The sequence below is a fragment of the Gorilla gorilla genome, chromosome 13 (assembly GCF_029281585.2).
Source record: "Gorilla gorilla gorilla isolate KB3781 chromosome 13, NHGRI_mGorGor1-v2.1_pri, whole genome shotgun sequence".
Classification (NCBI taxonomy): Eukaryota; Metazoa; Chordata; class Mammalia; order Primates; family Hominidae; genus Gorilla; species Gorilla gorilla.
In genome coordinates, this window is record NC_073237.2 from 37,196,722 (window position 1) to 37,215,743 (window position 19,022).

General features: G+C 42.3%; 1 protein-coding gene across 4 annotated transcripts in view; it reads right to left on the reverse strand.

Moving 5' to 3' along the window:
* Window positions 1-870: 870 nt before the first annotated feature.
* TEK (TEK receptor tyrosine kinase) overlaps window positions 871-19,022 on the reverse strand; it is a 123,197-nt gene continuing 105,045 nt past the window's right edge. For all 4 annotated transcript variants that reach the window (XM_019034171.4, XM_004047894.5, XM_055350817.2 and 1 more), the window contains 6 exons: window positions 18,903-19,016; window positions 14,765-14,835; window positions 13,705-13,745; window positions 12,439-12,535; window positions 2,727-2,826; window positions 871-1,884 (listed from right to left, as the gene is read on the reverse strand). In XM_019034171.4, the coding sequence (XP_018889716.1) occupies window positions 1,810-1,884; window positions 2,727-2,826; window positions 12,439-12,535; window positions 13,705-13,745; window positions 14,765-14,835; window positions 18,903-19,016 (498 nt within the window). In that variant the 3' untranslated portion in view covers window positions 871-1,809. The remainder of the gene's footprint in view (window positions 1,885-2,726; window positions 2,827-12,438; window positions 12,536-13,704; window positions 13,746-14,764; window positions 14,836-18,902; window positions 19,017-19,022) is intronic.

Here is a 19,022-nt window from a genome sequence, read left to right on the forward strand (position 1 = left end):
CCATTGCATTTGGTGTTTTAGTCATGAAGTCTTTGCCTATGTCCTGAATGGTATTGCCCAGGTGTTCTTCTAGGGCTTTTATGGTTTTAGATCTTACGTTTAAGTCTCTAATCCATCTTGAGTTAATTTTTGTGTAAGGTATAAGGAAGAGATCCAGTCTTCTGCATATGGCTAGCCAGTTTTCCTAACACCATTTATTAAATAGGGAATCATTTCCCCATTGCTTTTGTCAGGTTTGTCAAAGATCAGATGGTTGTAGATGTGTGGTGTTACTCCTGAGGCCTCTGTTCTGTTCCATTGGTCTATACATCTGTTTTGGTACCAGTACCATGCTGTTTTGGTTACTGTAGCCTTGTAGTATAGTTTGAAGTCAGGTAGCCTGATACCTCCAATTTTGTTCTTTTTGCTTAGAATTGTCTTGGCTATGTGGGCTCTTTTTTGGTTCCATATAAAGTAGTTTTTTCCAGTTCTATGAAGAAAGTCAATGGTAGCTTGATGGGGATAGCATCTTGTTTCTATCAGTTACCCTATGGTAAAATTGGTTTCACTATATAGTACTGCAGTTTCCACAAACCTATCAATGACATTGTGTGAGGACTTTATTTAACATTGTAACACAATTAAAAGGAATTCCAATTCTAAGCCCTTGGTTCACACTGGAACACTCCCAAAGGTGTACTACCTGTTGCAAGAAAAAGAAATAGGCAGTAGAACACTTCTAGGAGACCTTTTCAATCTGATGAGCTTCAGATTCTATATCTGGTGGAGTATACTCGCACTACTCTATGTGCTAGGGATGGATAATTTAAAGCATTTTTCTTTAAAGTATAATAAGGACATGTGGCAATAGCTATGAGACACACTCCTGGATGAGACGTGAGTAGGCAAGACATTTATTCACTCATGATATATCAGTGCAAAGTGTGCCTACAGTATACAAGGTAAACTCACAACTCATCAAAACTAAAACTTTTTACAATGTGCAATACATGTAGGGATATTAATTCAATATATAAATGTCACATGTCTCCCGAATGTCACCCAGGCTTTCTGTTATTTCTTAAAATATACAAGTCAATATTACCAGAGAAAAGAAAAGAAAATCCCATTATTTTATCCTAAACTTATGTATACTTCTCTAAAGATTCTGAGGCTTGTAAGTAATGAAATTTAAGTCTATTTTTAGATGTTAGCATCCTGGACTGACTTGCAGGCTGTGGAAACAGAAGACAGAGTGGTCACATGACTAAATGAAATGGGGCTGGCTGCTACAGGTGAGGGATAAAATTGAGAGAGAAGAATCTGATTTATATCACTTAGATTTTTCAGTCTCTTAAATATTAACCTATGACTTGTTAGAATTCATATAGTTCTCTCACTTAACCTGTACTATCAGGGTCATTGTTAGGTTTATTAACAATATTTTACTTTGACACAGGAAAACACTTAATAGCATTCAACATATAGGTAAATATCAAAATATCTAGGACAACGAGTTATGCATTATACTAATTGTACTCACGCCTTCCTATGAAGTCCACATTTTTAAAAAAATATATTATTGCATATGAAACCACAAACAGGCATTCTGATTTCAGCCCATTCTTAAAACAGTATATACAGTCCTATTAGAGTCAGAGCATACTACATAGATCCATGCATGGGATCTACAGTGGTGAAGGTCCCAGGTGTACAGCACATATGTACACTTCTATATCACATCTCTTGGCAGAGGCATGTTTTCTCAGCAGGTGTCAAGGGTCTCCCATGCCAGTGAAAGGGAAACAGAGGGTACACAGATGTTCTGTCCTAGGCCGCTTCTTCAGCAGAACAGTCAATTCCTGCATAAGTAAACTTCTCATAAAGCGTGGTATTCACGTAGGTCTGGAAGAATGAAAATGGTTCAGAGACATAGGCTGCTTTGATTCCACCTCTGCCAGCGGCAGTTACAGCAATACCTTGGTTTTCTTAGTTTGTTGCAACTCATATACTAAGCACTTGGGGGATACTTTTCTGTCCTCAGTCCCTCTGTTGTATTTGATGACTTTCTTCCTAAAATGCATCCCCTTGCCTTCTGCAAGTAAGATTTCATACTGTATCCTCAGTTTCTGAGCTTGCCTTTCTCACAGTGTCTTATTGGTACCTCCTAATGTGTTCAGCTTCTCTAGGGTTCCTTCCTCTGTCTGAATCTCATTTTCACATCTCTCTGTGTGATCTCACCTGCATCTCTAGTTGAATTACCACTTGGGTTTTGATGACTATTTCTTTAAACTGTATTTACTTTTCTTTTGACTCCCGGATCGGTACAGCCAACTTACTTCTAGAAATTTTTGTGGAGTTCCTGACCCTCCTCATAGTAACCTGCAGGTCAGGCTCTGTTGTCTACTTGCTGTGTGTCCTTGGTCAAGTCACCCACTTCTGAGTCTGTTTCTTCATCTATAAAATTAAAGCGTCAGGCTATATGACTAAAATTCCTTCCAGCTCTAATAGGCTAATTCTGTATGTTATTCTAGTGTGTACGTGACTATATCTTGTATAGAAATCTTATTTCCCCCCAAAATTGTAACTTCTTCAAAGTCGCAGGGGTGGAGGGACATCCTTTGTTTCTATAATACTTAGGGCCATGCCAAGAAGAACTTCTTCAATTGTTTCAATGTTTTTTATGAACCACCCTGGGCACATCAGGTATTCCAATTAAAGATGTCCTGCCTGACTTTAATACTTACCTTTCGCTCCTCTAACATTCTGTTTAAGGACACCAATATCTGGGCAAATGATGGCCTCTCATAAGGCTTCTCCCGCCAGCATTGTCTCATTAGATCATACCTTCGAAAGCAAAGAATTAAAGGGTTAATTCTATAACTGTGCTTCAGTCCTAGGCACGGCAGGAAAAGAGAGGAGAGAATGAAGCCACCCAGTGCATGGTTATGAAGCTTAACCAAAGTACAGCCCCTAGGAAGTTTCTATGAGGCCTCCCACCTCCCTAAGCCAGTCTCATTTCAACTCCCCATAGATTTAGTTCCTACCCTCGGTACTGTTTCTGCAGGACCTTGGGCTCAGCTATTGCAATCATCTAGAAAGAACTGGGTATGTGTCTAGAGCAGCATTTGCCTTGGAATGCTGCATATTTCAAAATGTTAGTGTCTCTCAAAGGGCCCATGCTCAAACTTGTAAAATGCCACCCATATAAAGTCCCTTTAAGAGGCAGGACTTTTAGAAGCACTGTCATTAAAAACAAAAAAATGCCTGTTTAACCAGGTGCTATGGACTGAATGTTCATGCCACCCAAAAATCACGTGTTGAAACCATGTGATGGTGTTTGAAGGTAGGTCCTTTGAGAGGTGATCAGGTCATGAGGGTAGAACCCTCATGAATGGGATTCGTGCTCTTACAGAAAAGGCCTCAAAGAGCTCTTTTGCCCCTAGTGCCATGTGAGGACACAGCAGAAAGATGGCCATCTATGAGCCAGGAAATGGCTCATGGCCACCAAATCTGCTAGCGCTTTGATCTTGGATTTCCCAGCCTTCAGAACTGTGAGAAATACATCTCTGTTGTTTATAAGCCACCAAGTTTATGGTATGTTGTTACAGCAGCCGGAAATGACTAAGACAACAGGTTTAACACAAAGTTTCCAACTTAATTGACCACAGAACTCCTTTCCCCTTGTATCATGTATTTATATATTGCACAACACGTGAAAACATAGTTTGGGAAACACTGACCTAAGACAGTGCTTACTCAGTTGTGCTCAGAACTACTCTGTTATTAAAATGCAGAATTCTGGAACCTGCCCTAAACTTATAGAATCAATGACTGACAGTGGGGACCAAGAGCCCACATGCTGAACAAATGACGCTGGGAAACCTTATGTGCATGGAAGGCTATCAACCATTGGCTTAGGGTGTCACAGATCCCAGAACAGCTTATACTTTAACATAAGTTTCTTAAAGACTAAAAAATCTTCTCACCCCTTATGAAGTGACCCTCAAAAGGTGGAATTTTAGGGACTATGTCTAGTGATGGTCCAACTATGTCCAGGTTTTTCCAGGATGGTATGTATGCTTCTTGCTCCAGTGAGATTAACACCCTCCGTCACTCTTAGAAGTAGCTCCATTTAGACAATAAATTATTTGCTCAACCTAGAGCCTTGCAGTCTTCAAACATGCCAGTTAGCTTCTACCACGGAATGCTGGTATCACTACAGTTCATTATTCTTACCCTTGGAATAAATCTTACTTTTGAAAGTAATCTTAGCAGAAGCAAGGTTCTAGGCAAGAACATGTATCTTTATTTTTTTATTATTATACTTTCAGTTCTGGGATACATGTGGAGAATGTGCAGGTTTGTTACATATGTATACAAGTGCCATGGTGGTTTGCCGCACCCATCAACCTGTCATCTACATTAGGTATTTCACCTAATGCTATCCCTCCCCTAGCCCCTACCCCCCAACAGGTATGTGATGTTCCCCTCCCTGTGTCCATGTGTTCTCATCCTTAAACTCCAACTTATGAGTGAGAACATGCAATGTTTGGTCTTCTGTTCTTGTGCTAGTTTCCTGAGAATGTTGGTTTCCAGCTTCATCCATGTCCGTCCAAAGGACAAGAACTCATCCTTTCTTATGGCTGCATAGTATTCCATGGTGTATATGTGCCACATTTTCTTTATCCAGTTTATCATTAATGGGCATTTGGGTTGGTTCCAAGTCTTTGCTATTGTGAACAGTGCTGCAATAAACATATGTGTGCATGTGTCTTTATAGTAGAATGATTTATAATCCTTTGGGTATATTCCCAGTAATGGGATGGCTGGGTCAAATGGTATTTCTAGTTCTAGATCCCTGAGGAATCGCCACACTGACTTCCACAATGGTTGAGCTAATTTACACTCCCACCAACAGTGTAAAAGCATTCCTATTTCTCCACATCCTCTCCAGCATCTGTCATTTCCTGACTTTTTAATGATAGCTATTCTAACTGGTGTGAAATGGCATCTCATTGTGGTTTTGATAGGCATTTCTCTAATGACCAGTGATGATGAGCTTTTTTCATGTTTGTTGTCTGCATAAATGTCTTCTTTTGAGAAGTGTCTGTCCATATCCTTTGCCCACTTTTTGATGGGGTTTTTTTCTTGTAAATTTGTTGAAGTGCTTTGTAGATTCTGGATATTAGCCCTTTGTCAGAAGGATAGATTGCAAAAATTTTCTCCCATTCTGTAGGTTGCCTGTTCACTCTCATGATAGCTTATTTTGCTGTGCAGAAGCTCTTTAGTTTGATTAGATCCCATTTGTCAATTTTGGCTTTTGTTGCCATTGCTTTTGGTGTTTTAGTCATGAAGTCTTTGCCCATGCCTATGTCCTGAATGGTATTGCCCAGGTTTTCTTCTAGGGTTTTTATGGTTTTATATTTTATGTTTGTCTTTAATCCATCTCGAGTTAATTTTTTATAAGGTGTAAGGAAGGGGTCCAATTTCAGTTTTCTGCATATGGCTAGCCAGTTTTCCCAATGCCATTTATTAAATAGGCAATCCTTTCTCCATTGCTTGTTTTTGTCAGGTTTGTCAAAGATCAGATGGTTGTAGATGTGTGGTGTTATTCCTGAGGCCTCTGTCTTGTTCCTTTGGTCTATATATCTGTTTTGGTACCAGTACCATGCTGTTTTGGTTATTGTAGCCTTGTAGTATAGTTGGAAGTCAGGTAGCTTGATGCCTCTAGTTTTGTTCTTTTTGCTTAGGATTGTCTTGGCTATGCAGGCTCTTTTTTGGTTCCATATGAAATTTAAAGCAGTTTTATCTAATTCTGTGAAGAAAGTAAATGGTAGCTTGATGGTGATAACACTGGGCAGTGTGGCCATTTTCACAATATTGATTCTTCCTGTCCATGAGCATGGAATGTTTTTCCGTTTGTTTGTGTCCTCTCTTATTTCCTTGAGCAGTGGTTTGTAGTTCTCCTTGAAGAGGTCTTTCACATCCCTTGTAAGTTGGATTCCTAGATATTTTATTCTCTTTGTAGCAGTTGTGAATGAGAGTTCACTCATGGTTTGGCTCTCTGTTTGTGTGCTATTGGTGTATAGGAATGCTTGTGATTTTTGCACACTGATTTTGTATCCTGAGACTTTGCTGAAGTTGCTTATCAGCTTAAAGAGATTTTGGGCTGAGACAATGGGTTTTTCTAGAAATACAATCATGTCATTTGCAGACACAGACAGTTTGACTTCCTCTCTTCCTATTTGAATGCCCTTTTTTTCTTTCTCTTGCCTGATTGCCCTGGCCAGAACTTTCAGTCCTATGTTGAACAGGAGGGGCGAGAGAGGGCATCCTTGTCTTATGCCCGTTTTCAAAGGGAATGCTTCCAGCTTTTGTCCATTCAGTGTGATACTGGCTGTGGGTTTGTCATAAACAGCTCTTAATATTTTGAGATATGTTCCATCAATACCTAGTTTACTGAGCGTGTTTAGCCTGAGGGGGTGTTGAATTTCCTTGAAGGCTTTTCTCCATGTATTGAGATACATGTGGTTTTTTTTCATTGGTTCTGTTTAGATGATGGATTATGTTTATTGATTTGCGTATGTTGAACCAGCCTTGCATCCCAAGGATGAAGCAGACTTGATCATGGTGAATAAGCTTTTTGATGTGCTGCTGGATTCTGTTTCCCAGTATTTTATTGAGAATTTTCGCATCAATGTTCATCAGGGATATTGGCCTGAGGTTTTCTTTTTTGTTGTGTCTCTGCCAGGTTTGGGTATCAGGATGATGCTGACCTCATAAAATGAGTTAGGAAAGATCCCTCTTTTTCTATTATTCGGAGTAGTTGCAGAAGGAATGGTACCAGCTCCTCTTTGTACCTCTGGTAGAATTCAGCTGTGGATCCGTCTGGTCCTGGACTTTTTTTGGTTGGTAAGCTATTAATTACTGCCTCAATTTCAGAACTTGTTACTGGTCTATTCAGGGATTCGACTTCTTCCTGGTTTAGACATAGGAGGATGTATATGTCCATGAATTTATCCATTTCTTCTAGATTTTCTAGTTTATTTTCATAGAGGTGTTTATAGTATTCTCTGATGGTAGTTTGTATTTCTGTGGGATCAGTGGTGATATCCCCTTTATCATTTTTGTTGCATCTATTTGATTGTTCTCGCTTTTCTTCATTAGTCTGGCTAGCAGTCTATTTTGTTATCTTTTCAAAAAACTAGCTCCTGGATTCACTGATTTTTTTTGAAGGGTTTTTCGTGTCCCTGTCTCCTTCAGTGCTGCTCTGATCTTAGTTATTTCTTGCCTTCTGCTAGTTTTTGAATTTGTTTGCTGTTGCTTCTCTAGTTCTTTTAATTGTGATGTTAGGGTGTCAATTTTAGATCTTTCCTGCTTTCTCCTGTGGGCATTTAGAGCTATAAAATTTCCCTCTACACACTGCTTTAAATGTGTCCCAGAGATTCTGGTATGTTGTGTCTTTGTTCTCACTGGTTTCAGAGAACATCTTTATTTCTGCCTTCATTTCGTTATTTACCCAGTAGTCATTCAGGAGCAGGTTGTTCAGTTTCCATGTAGTTGTGTGGTTTTCAGTGAGTTTCTTAATCCTGAGTTCTAATTTGATTGCACTGTAGTCTAAGAAACTGTTATGATTTCCGTTCTTTCGCATTTGCTTAGGAATGTTTTACTTCCAGTTATGTGGTCAGCTTTAAGTGTGATGAGGTGCTGAGAAGAATGTATATTCTGTTGATTTGGGGTGGAGAGTTCTGTAGATGTCTATTAGGTCTACTTGGTCCAGAGCTGAATTCAAGTCCCGAATATCCTTGTTAATCTTCTGTCTCGTTGATCTAATATTGATAGTGGGGTGTTAGACTCCCACACAATAATAGTGGGAGACTTAAAGCAAACTCTTAGAGACCTACAAAGAGACTTAAAGAATCTGGGTGCTCCTGTATTGGGTGCGTATATATTTAAGATAGTTAGCTGTTCTTGGTGCATTGATCCCTTTACCATTATGTAATGCCCTTCTTTGTCTCTTTTGATCTTTGTTGGTTTAAAGTCTGTTTTATCAGAGACTAGGATTGCAACCCCTGCTTTTTTTATTGCTTTCCATTTGCTTGGTAAATATGCCGTCATCCCTTTATTTTGAGCCTATGTGTGTCTTTGCACGTTAGATGGGTCTTAATATTATAATGTGTGAATTTGATCCTGTCATTATGATGCACTAGCTGGTTATTTTTCCCATTAGTTGATGTAGTGTCGATGGTCTTTAGATTTTGGTATGTTCTTGCGGTGGCTGGTGCCAGGTTTTCCTTTCCATGTTTAGTGCTTCCTTCAGGAGCTCTTGTAAGGTACGCCTGGTGGTGACAAAATATGTCAGCATTTGCTTGTCTGTAGAGGATTTATTTCTCCTTCAGTTATGTAGCTTAGTTTGCTTGGATATGAAATTCTGGGTTGAAAATTACTCTCTTAAGAATGTTGAATACTGGCCCCCACTCTCTTCTGGCTCTTAGGGTTTCTACAGAGGGTTTCTACAGAGAGGTCTACTGTTAGTCTGTTTGGCTTCCCTTTGTGGGTAACCTGACCTCTCTCTCTGGCTGCCCTTAACATTTTTTCTTTCATTTCAACCTTGGTGAACCTAATGATTTATGTGTCTTGGGTTTGCTCTTCTCAAGGAGTGTCTTTGTGGTGGTCTCTGTATTTCCTGAATTTGAATGTTGGCCTGTCTTGCTAGGTTGGGGAAGTTCTCCTGGGTAATATCCTGAAGAGTGTTTTCCAACTTCGTTCCATTCTCCCCGTCACTTTCAGGTTTGGTCTTTTCACATAGTCTCATATTTCTTGGAGGCTTTGTTCATTCCTTTTCATTCTTTTTTCTCTAATCTTGTCTTCATGCTTTATCTTCAATGTCTGATACCCTTTCTTCCACTTGATCCATTCAGCTATTGATACTTGTGTATGCTTCATGAAGTATTCGTGCTGTGATTTTTAGCTCCATCAGGTCATTTATGTTCTTCTCTAAACTGGTTATTCTAGTTGCAATTCATCTAACCTTTTTTCAATGTTCTTAGCAGCTTCCTTGCATTGGGTTAGAACATGCTCCTTTAGCTTGAAGGAATTTGTTATTACCCACCTTCTGAAGCCTACTTCTGTCAGTTTGTCAAACTCATTCGTCCAGTTTTGTTCCCTTGCTGGTAAGGAGTTGTGATCCTTTGGAAGAGAGGCATTCTGGTTTTTGGAATTTTCAGCGTTTTTGCAGTGAATTTTTAGTATTTTTGCACTGGTTTCTCTCCATCTTCGTGGATTTATCTACCTTCAAATGGGGTTTTGGTGTGGAGGTCCTTTTTGTTGATGTTGATACTATTCCTTCTAATAGTCAGGCCCCTGTGCTGAAGGTCTGCTGGAGTTGGCTGGAGGTCGACTCCAGACCCTGTCTGCCTGGATATCACTAGCAGAGGCTGTAGAACAGCAAAGATTGCTGCCTGGGTTCGTCCCAGAGGGGCACCTGCCAGATGCCAGCCAGAGCTGTCCTGTATGAGGTGTCTTGTCGACCCCTACTGGGAGATGTCTCCCAGTCAGGGAGCACAGGGGTCAGGTCAGTGACCCACTTGATCAGGGAGCACAGGGGTTGGGTCAGTGACCCACTTGAGGCAGTCTGTCCCTTAGCAGAGCTCAAGTGCTGTGCTGGGAGATCCACTGCTCTCTTCAGAGCTGGCAGGCAGAAACGTTTAAGTCTGCTGAAGCTACACAAACAGCCACCCCTACCACTAGGTGCTTTGTCCCATGGAGATGGGAGTTTTATCTATAAGCCCCTGACTGGGGCTGTTGCCTTTCTTTCAGAGATGCCCTGCCCAGATAGGAAGAATCTAGAGAGGCAGTCTGGCTACAGTGGCTTTGAGGAGCGGTGGTGGGCTCCACCCAGTTCGAACTTCCCTGGGACTTTTTTTACACTGTGAGGGGAAAACTGCCTACTCAAGCCTCAGTAATGGCAGATGCCTCTCCCCTCACCAAGCTGGAGCGCCCTCGCCCAGGTCAACTTCATACTGCTGTGCTTGCAGCGAGAATTTCAAGCCAGTTCCACATGGTGGAACTTCGGCTCACTTCTTGGCACCTGCCTAATCCTTCAAATCACCACAGGGTTATTCCTAGCCATACACTACTCACCAGACACTTCAACCGCCTTCTCATCGATCGCCCACAGCACCCGAGATGTAAACTATGGCTGAATCATCCGCTACCTTCACACTAACGGTGCCTCAATATTCTTCATCTGTCTCTTCCTGCACATCGGCCGAGGCCTGTATTATGGCTCATTTCTCTACCTAGAAACCTGAAACATTGGCATCATCCTCCTACTCACAACCATAGCAATAGCCTTCATAGGCTATGTCCTCCCATGAGGCCAAATATCCTTTTGAGGAGCCACAGTAATTACAAACTTAATATCCGCCATCCCATACATCAGAAAGACCTAGTCCAGTGAGTGTGAGGCGGCTACTCAGTAGATAGCCCCACCCTCACACGGTTCTTTACCTTTCACTTCATCTTACCCTTCATTATCACAGCCTTAACAGCCCTCCACCTTCCATTCCTACAAGAAACAGGATCAAATAACCCCCTAGGCATCCCCTCCCACTCCGACAAAATTACCTTCCACCCCTACTACACAATCAAAGACATCCTGGGCCTATTCCTTTTTCTTCTCACCCTAATGACACTAGCACTGTTCTCACCAGACCTCCTGGGTGATCCAGACAACTACAACCTGGCTAACCCCCTAAACACCCCACCCCACATCAAACCCGAATGATATTTCCTATTCGCCTACACAATTCTCCGATCCATTCCCAACAAACTAGGAGGCGTCCTAGCCCTACTGCTATCTATCCTCATCCTAGCAGTAATTCCTATTCTCCACATGTCCAAACAACAAAGCATAATATTCCGCCCATTGAGTCAATCACTTTATTGATTCCTAGCCGCAGACCTCCTCGCCCTAACCTGAATCGGAGGACAACCAGTAAGCTATCCCTTCACCATCATCGAACAAGTATCCTCCGTACTATACTTCACATCAATTCTAATTCTAATACCAGCCACCTCCCTAATCGAAAACAAAATACTCAAATGAACCTGCCCCTGTAGTATAAGCTAATACACCGGTCTTGTAAACCGGAGACGAAGACCTCCTTCTAAGGACAAATCAGAGAAAAAGTTCTTGACTTCACCATCAGCACCCAAAGCTAAGATTCTAATTTAAACTATTCTCTGTTCTTTCATGGGGAAGCAAATTTGGGTACCACCCAAGTATTGGCTCACCCATCAACAACCGCCATGTATATCGTGCATTACTGCCAGCCAGCATATTATATAGTACCATAAATACTTGAACGTCCATAGTACATACAAAACCCATCCCACATTAAAACCTCCTCCCAATGCTTACAAGCACGAACAGCGATCGGCCCACACAACTACCGAACATTAACACCATCTCCAAAGACAATCCCCAACACCTAGAATATCAACAGACCTGCCCATCCTTAACAGTACATAGCACATACAGTCATTTATCGTACTTGATAAATGACTTATCTTATCTTAGCTTGATGGGCTCCACTGAGCTAGACCACTTGGCTCCCTGGCTTCAGCCCCCTTTCCAGGGGAGTGAATAGTTCTTACTCGCTGGTGTTCCAGATGCCACTGGGGTATGAAAAGAAACTCCTGCAGCTAGCTTGGTGTCTGCCCAAATGGCCACCCAGTTTGGTGCTTGCAACCCACGGCCCTGTTGGCATAGAGGGAATCTCCTGGTCTGCAGGTTGCAAAGACTGTGGGAAAAGCTTAGTGTCTGGGCTGGAATGCACCATTCGTCATGGCACCGTCCCTCCTTCCCTAGGAAGGGAGTTTGCCGACCCCTTGCGCTTCCCAGGTGAGGCTTCAGCTCACCCTCCATGGGCTGCACCCACTGTCTAACCAGTCCCTATGAGATGAGCCAGGTACCTCAGTTGGAAATGCAGAAATCACTTGCCTTCTGCGTTGATCTCGCTGGGAGTTGCATACTGGAGCTGTTCCTATTCAGCCATCTTGCCAGCCCGAAAATGTATCCTTCTAAATGTATCCTTCTTAATGAACAGCTTTGAAATCTTTATCCCCAAGGATAGTGTTGTATGTTTAAAGAAAAACTTCACGAATTTGTTTCAGAGCTTTTCTGCATTTGTTGCCCTTCCTCATTTCAACCTTCCCAAGAGTCATTAAATTACTCCTAAATTTCTATGCCTGTAAAGCTAATACTTCTTGTGTATTACATAACAGTATTAGTATTAGGTGAATAAAAGGGGAGGGGTTCCTATTTGGGATCTCTGTGTGTAGGTGTTTGTGTATATGTGTATACCGGCTGACTTTGCTAGAGTCAGCTGGCCCCAGAAACACACAGGGGGAAGGTAAGACAAAATAGCCCCAGGATGAGGCCTGACTTACACCTCATCATCACAGTTCAGGGGCTTCTCCAGTCTGTAGCCCTGGGGCAGCTTCTCGTAGAGTTCTGCACAAGTCATCCCGCAGTAGGGTGTGCCTCCTGGAAGACAAACAGTGCCACTCTAAGTCCTCTCTGGCATGAAAAGCAATGCTTCCTGTCCAGGGTTTCTGAATATAAGAGGCCAGGAGGAAGACAGAGTATGTCAAGAGAGGGGGGTGAGCATCCTGCATGCCTCCCTTGGCAAACCCACCACACATCACAGCTGGGCTTACACTATAGACTATGCCAAAGCATGATCATTGCTTCAGGGGAAGGAACCACCGCAGGCTTCCTTAGTGCCTAAGTCTCCCCACACAAAGCACATCTGTTAGATTAACCTTTTTTACTGATTGGAAGTCCATAGTTTTGTAACTCATATTTTAGCAATGATAGTTATGGCCAGTTTTTTAATTACAAAAGCCATGCATATTTATTGTAGAACAGTTATTTTAAGTTCTGAGATACATGTGCCATGGTGGTTTGCTGCACCTATCGACCCATCATCTAGGTTTTAAGCCCCACATACATTAGGTATTTGTCCTGATGCTCTCCCTCCCATACCCTCTGACAGGCCCCAATGTGTGATGTTATCCTCCCTGTGTCCATGTGTTCCCATTGTTCAACCCCCAGTTATGAGTGACAACATGTGGTATTTGGTTTTCTATTCCTGTGTTAGTTTACTGAGGATGATGGTTTCTAGCTTCATCCATGGTCCTGCAAAGGACACGAACTCATTCTTTTTTGTGGCTGCATAGTATTCCATGGTGTATATGTGCCACATTAAAAAGCATGAAGAATAAATGTTATTACCTTTCTGTGTAGTGCCTTCCAGTTTTTTAAAATATGCAATATTGATAAAACTAGGATCAGGGTATACATGAAATTGTTACATATTTTCACATGCTATTAAATGGCTTTCAAAAATGTGACTTTTAATAGCTGCATAATCTAAGAGTTTTAGAAGTTAACTTGGCAACTTGTACAAGCGGAGCCAATTAATATATAATGAAGTTCATGGCCTCCAGGTCATTAGTGTTAAATATGACATTAGGTATAGGGCTTTTAAAAAGAAAAATATGGGAATAAATACACTATGTTTCTATTTCCAAGTCACATCTGGTAGAACCACATACACACGGCATCCTGTGGAATTATGCAGCAAGGGAGTGCTAGAGGGTTCCACTCCCTTTGCCTAGAGTCTCACCTGGTAGATAAACATAGATACTCACCTAAGCTAACAATCTCCCATAGTAACACACCATAGGACCATCTGCAGGAGGGACAAGTGTGAAACCAACAATCAGCAAACAGAGTCACCACTCATTTTCCTGCTCCAAAAGCCAGGGAGACCCACCCTTTCTGAGAAAAGGAGATGTTAAATGTCTACATCCTAGGATAGGCCCTTGCACACAGTGTAGGTTTCTCTCCTCTTAGCTCAATGGAAGGGTTACAACAAAGAAACAGTATTCACTATGCCAGAGCCCCCAAATCACTTTAACTAGAGACTACAAGGTGGTACTGTCCAAAACAGATGAAATTTGTTGTGGAGCTTCACAGATCTGAGTTAAATCCAATCTCTGCCACCCAATACTTATGTGACCTGGAAAAAGTTGCTGAACCTCTTGGGACCTCTTAGTGTATTCTTCCAAAAGTGGGGACAATAATCCCTGCCTCAAAATTATGCAGAGAAATATAAAAAGCACCTTGCATACAGTGAGGACACAGCAATTGCCCACCCCCTCCTCATGCCTAGACATCAGCAAAACCCCTTGGACAAGTCACCACCACCCTCGGGGCCTTGGTTTTTCCTCCTGGAAATGGAGTACAAGGCAAGATGACCTAAATCTCTAAGCCAATCCTTCCTTCCACCGCCAGCCTCTGATGCATCACTGCAGGCTGCAAGCAGAGACGACCCCCACTGTCTGGCCTTATTTTGTCCCCAGCAGCTATTCTGGGTTGCTTCCTCTGATGTAGGTCTGGGAGAGGAGCCACAGGAAGGCCGGTATGTCCCTTCTTCCTGTTGAGTCCGAGAATTCGCAACTTGAAGCACATGAGGAATACACAACTTCTGTATGCAGAGGGAAACCCAAAACCTGCCACAAGTGATTCTGCACTCTGGAAACTGTCTACTCTGCGGCTTTATTCTGTTAATTTATTTCCTGAGCTTTTTAGTTACCTTTGTTCCCGAGAGATACAGGACTTTCCTGTATCTTTTTAAAATCTCTGTCAAATGTATATGTTTCTGGGAGGGAAAAAAAAAAATCCCTTGGTAATAAGAAGTTTACTCACACATCACTGTTGGTTGTGTACACACTGTAATTCAGTGACTCGATGGCCATCCAGCGCACTGGGAGCCTTCCCTGGAGAGAACAAAGTGAGATGTCACTTAACTGGGACAGGGTCTTTAAGAGGCTCTCAGCCTGCCTGAGCTGGGGCTCCACAAATGATTTCTGGGTAGACTCAGAAATCATTGCTTTGTGTATGTCCCAGCTACATGTGTTTTCAAATTTCAAAACATGCAAATAGTATAAGTCCTATTTATCTTCGGGGTGCAGCAGTGTTATATGAATTGAAGTGTGAATGTGCACGCATGATAGTCGGTCATTCCTTATTCACCTTATAGCCCTCAGAGGCACTCCAAGGTTTGAAAGGGGTGACAGGCATAGACATTGAGTGAGAATTTAACTGTATTAATAATATGGAAAAGGGAAGCAGGGTGGAAAAGGGAAACTGGGGTAGGGTGAAGAGAACAACTACGCCTGGAGATGATGGAGGTTCTCCAGAGGACGGGATATCCCAGCATGCTTCTATAAGATAAGATGTTTAGGTGTCATTAGGTAGATGGGAGAGGAAAGAGCATCCCTGGACAAGGGGAACAGTGTGCATGTGTAACAGTAGAGATTGAGCTGATTTGTAGCTAGTGTAGTTTATGTTGGGTTTGGAGACATACTGATCCTTTCGATGCCTGGTCCTGACTGCCTCCAGGCTCTCCCCATATCTTGGTTTACTGATCCCAGGCTAGGCAAAATGAGATGTGCCTGGACATTGTAAAGCTTGACTTTAAAGTTTTATTCCTAGTTTCCTCAGTCTCTATGATTTGGGGCTCCCTTCCTATTTACTCATTCAAGAATCATAGGGTTGGTCATTGAGAGGTTGATCCCTCCCTCCCACAGATTTGTCCAGACTTTCACAGTGGCATCTCCACCTACATTAGCCAGTGGGTGGAACAAAACCAGGAGCACTTGAGGGACCTTTCTCAGCTCTCCAGAGCAGGTGTTCTCCTAGGTCATGCATTTATGAGACCAGCCCTGCCCTAGATACCAAGGACGATTCCTGAATGTGCAATTGTCCCCCAGTTCTTTGTGGAGTGGCAATATTCTGATGCATACATTTCTAAACATAAATTCCAAATGGTAATTTTGTACTTTTAGGTTCAACTATGGAAGTATTTTTTCTCACATCTACCTATTTATTGTTCTCCTCCACATCCACACCTCCTCCCTTCACTCTCTGTCCACACCACCCCATCTCCCAGCTGTTATTCTAACTCTCTCTACAGTGTTATCTGTTTTCTTTTTGCCCTCATTCACTCCCAGCCTGCTGGCTTCCAACCTCACACCTCCTAATTGTTAAGTTCCTTGTGCACTTTTTCATTTATTTTTTTATTTGACTTCTTTTGGATCTCGTCACTTCTGTCTACTGTATCACCTCAGTTCAGTCCACCATCATACCACACCTGATGACAACAATCTCTCCTGGTCTCTCTGCCTAACTGATCTCCCTCCCTAATTGTCTGTTCTCTACCCTGTAGTCAGGATGATCATGCTAAATGGCAAATTTGACCATGTAGTTCTATTCCTTAAAATTCTTTAATGTCCCTATGGCTCCAAGATCCCAAATCCTTAGCTGGAATTCAAGGCCCTTCAGGACTTTATCCTTGCTTCCTCTTCCAACCCTGAATTTTAACTCTCCCTTCCTCTCTGCAATACACCCCCAGCCATAGTGAATTACTTAAAGATCTCCTAAAGGTTTCATGCTTTCCTTTTCCTCTAGAGGTTCTGTATGTACTGTGTCCTCCAGCTCATCCAACTTATTCTCACACCCTCACTGCCTATCTAACATTTACTATGAAACTCAGGATTTGACCTCCTCCAGGAAGCCCTCCTTAACTTCCTTTCAGCTTGGTTCAGTGCACCTTCTTTGTGTTCCCGCAGCACCTGTGCTTTCCTTGCTCTTTGCATTTATCAACTGTTACAATCCTGAGTCATATGTCTACGAGCTCTTTGAAGGTGGAGACTGTGTCTGACTTATGTTACCCCAAAATCTAGCACAAGCATGAAACATTGTACTAACAAATCCATGATGAGGGGATGGATATATTAATCTATGATAGTGAAACCCCAAATTGCTTAGTGTAGTAGTTTGCAGTAATACTTCCAGTATTAAAATCACCCTGGGTAACTTAAAAAAAAAAAAACCCTAATGCAGGGTTCTCACCCTAGACCAATTGAATCAGAATATCCACAGGATAGGACTCAATCATCTGGGGACCTTTAAAAAATGCAGATGCTTTGAGGTACAATGAGAATTGAAAATCTGATTTTAAAATTGGCTGCCAGAGAAGGTAGCCACTGTGTTCTCTAGCAGTGTCTTGCCACACTGCACCTTTCTTGCAAGGAACTTGCTCCTCTCCAATCCTTCTTTCTTCCCCCTTCCCTCAACCTGGCCCTTGCCTCCCCAGCCCCAAGGTGCTAAAGAACACCTTTACCCTGTTTAGTCTATTGTAAGATAGAGTTGAGACCTGATAGGTGCTCTCCCCCTTTAAATAACCCCAATATTGCAGAAATCACTGCCCTTTATGAAATGCCAAGCAAACCAGTGCTAGTCTTGGGAGGCTGAGGAGAGCATCCAAATAGAATGGGTAGATTGTGGAGTTATCCTGTGTTATCCCTCCACCTTCTCAGCCAGGGTACCCACATACCCCAGCTGCTGGAGTAAAGCAGGGAAAAGGATTTCAGGAAGGAGATTTGAGGACACCAGGTGGTCAGGGAGGAGCTGGGAGAGCTGGAGTAGGTAGGTAAGTGATGGATTCTGCTTCTTTAAGAAAACAAGCCCACCCCTGCTCCAGAGAAGCATCTGCTTTAAGTGTGCCTGAAAAGGTTAGGGAGAAAAGCATCACCTGGAAGCCAGCCCTCAGGGAGGCACATATGGCTTCTGAAAGTGTTGATGTTGATAAGCATGCAGGGCCCTCAAAGAGCCAAAGGGACTCCGTTTCACACCCTCATCAGAAAGGAGAGTGGAAAGATCCAAAATGATTATGTTCACTGTGGTTGTAGCTATGTAAAAGGATGTATGCTGTGGAAGGCAATAAGCCAAAATGAAAAAAATATATATGCCAAGGTGGTGAATTATGGGTGATTTCCTTTCAAAATGTTCTTAAGTATTGTTTTACTTTATCTTCTCAGTAACTAAAATAAGTATGATGGAAAAAAAAGGAAGCCTGGAATTGAGAATAAATGCAGGAACCTGAGCCTTGCTAAGAGACAATTTGGTGTGCCCACAAAAACAAAAAGATTATCTATATCTCATGACAACTGGAGCCATCCCAGGAAAGCTGGGACCAAGTAATGTTCATCAGACCTAAAAAAGGGAGAGCCATCCACCAGAGTAGATCTGCCAGACACATGGAAAGACTGCAGGGCTTGTCATCCCTAAGGCCCCTGCATTCTGCCCACCCAAGGAAAAGAGAGGATGGTGACATTTCATCCACACAGCTGTAACATGCAGGGATGTGGTACTTCTAGGACTATGTGATTCTAGACTGGGCACCAAAAGCAGAATGAGTATCTCTCTTCCTCTAAGACTGTATGGTTAGGTTCTCATGCAATCTTGTATTTAAAGATAAAATATTACTGTTTGGGAGAGTGGATTTTATTTGGGTTTGAATAGTGACCATTGAGGTTTCAGTGAAGAGAGAAATCTTAGATGAGCCTGTAGAAGTTATGAATTTCTCTATAGAGCTTCCTGGTGATTTAGAAACCATTTAGTTTGCTTTCTTGACTTTTGGAAAATATGTTAATTTTTTTCCTTGCTGTGTCAGCTGTGCATGAAAGGGGATTGTGCAAGCTCCTCAGAGGTTTCTGAGTGAGATGCCTTGGGGTCTGGACTGGATAGAACCAAGACCCCAAACCACTAGGTTTGAACATTCAATCACTTGGTCACACATGACAGTGCCTTCTTCATTATTGCTGCAATCATGTTAGGAACCAACATTTAGAAAGAATGTTTCCCAGGGCACACAGTATCTACTGGGACATACAGTCAGATGCTTCAGTCACCACAGAGCACTGACAGTCTCAGAAGCAACATCAGGAGATGGGGGAGTACCTCGGAAAGGATGCGATCAGTGTCCATGTCCGGCACTTACCATTGTCTTTTTCACATACACCTCTTGACCTCGGGACAATCCAAAATCTGCTATTTTTGCCACATAGTTTTCACCAACTAAAATGTTTCTGGCAGCCAGATCCCTGTGGATAAACTGAAA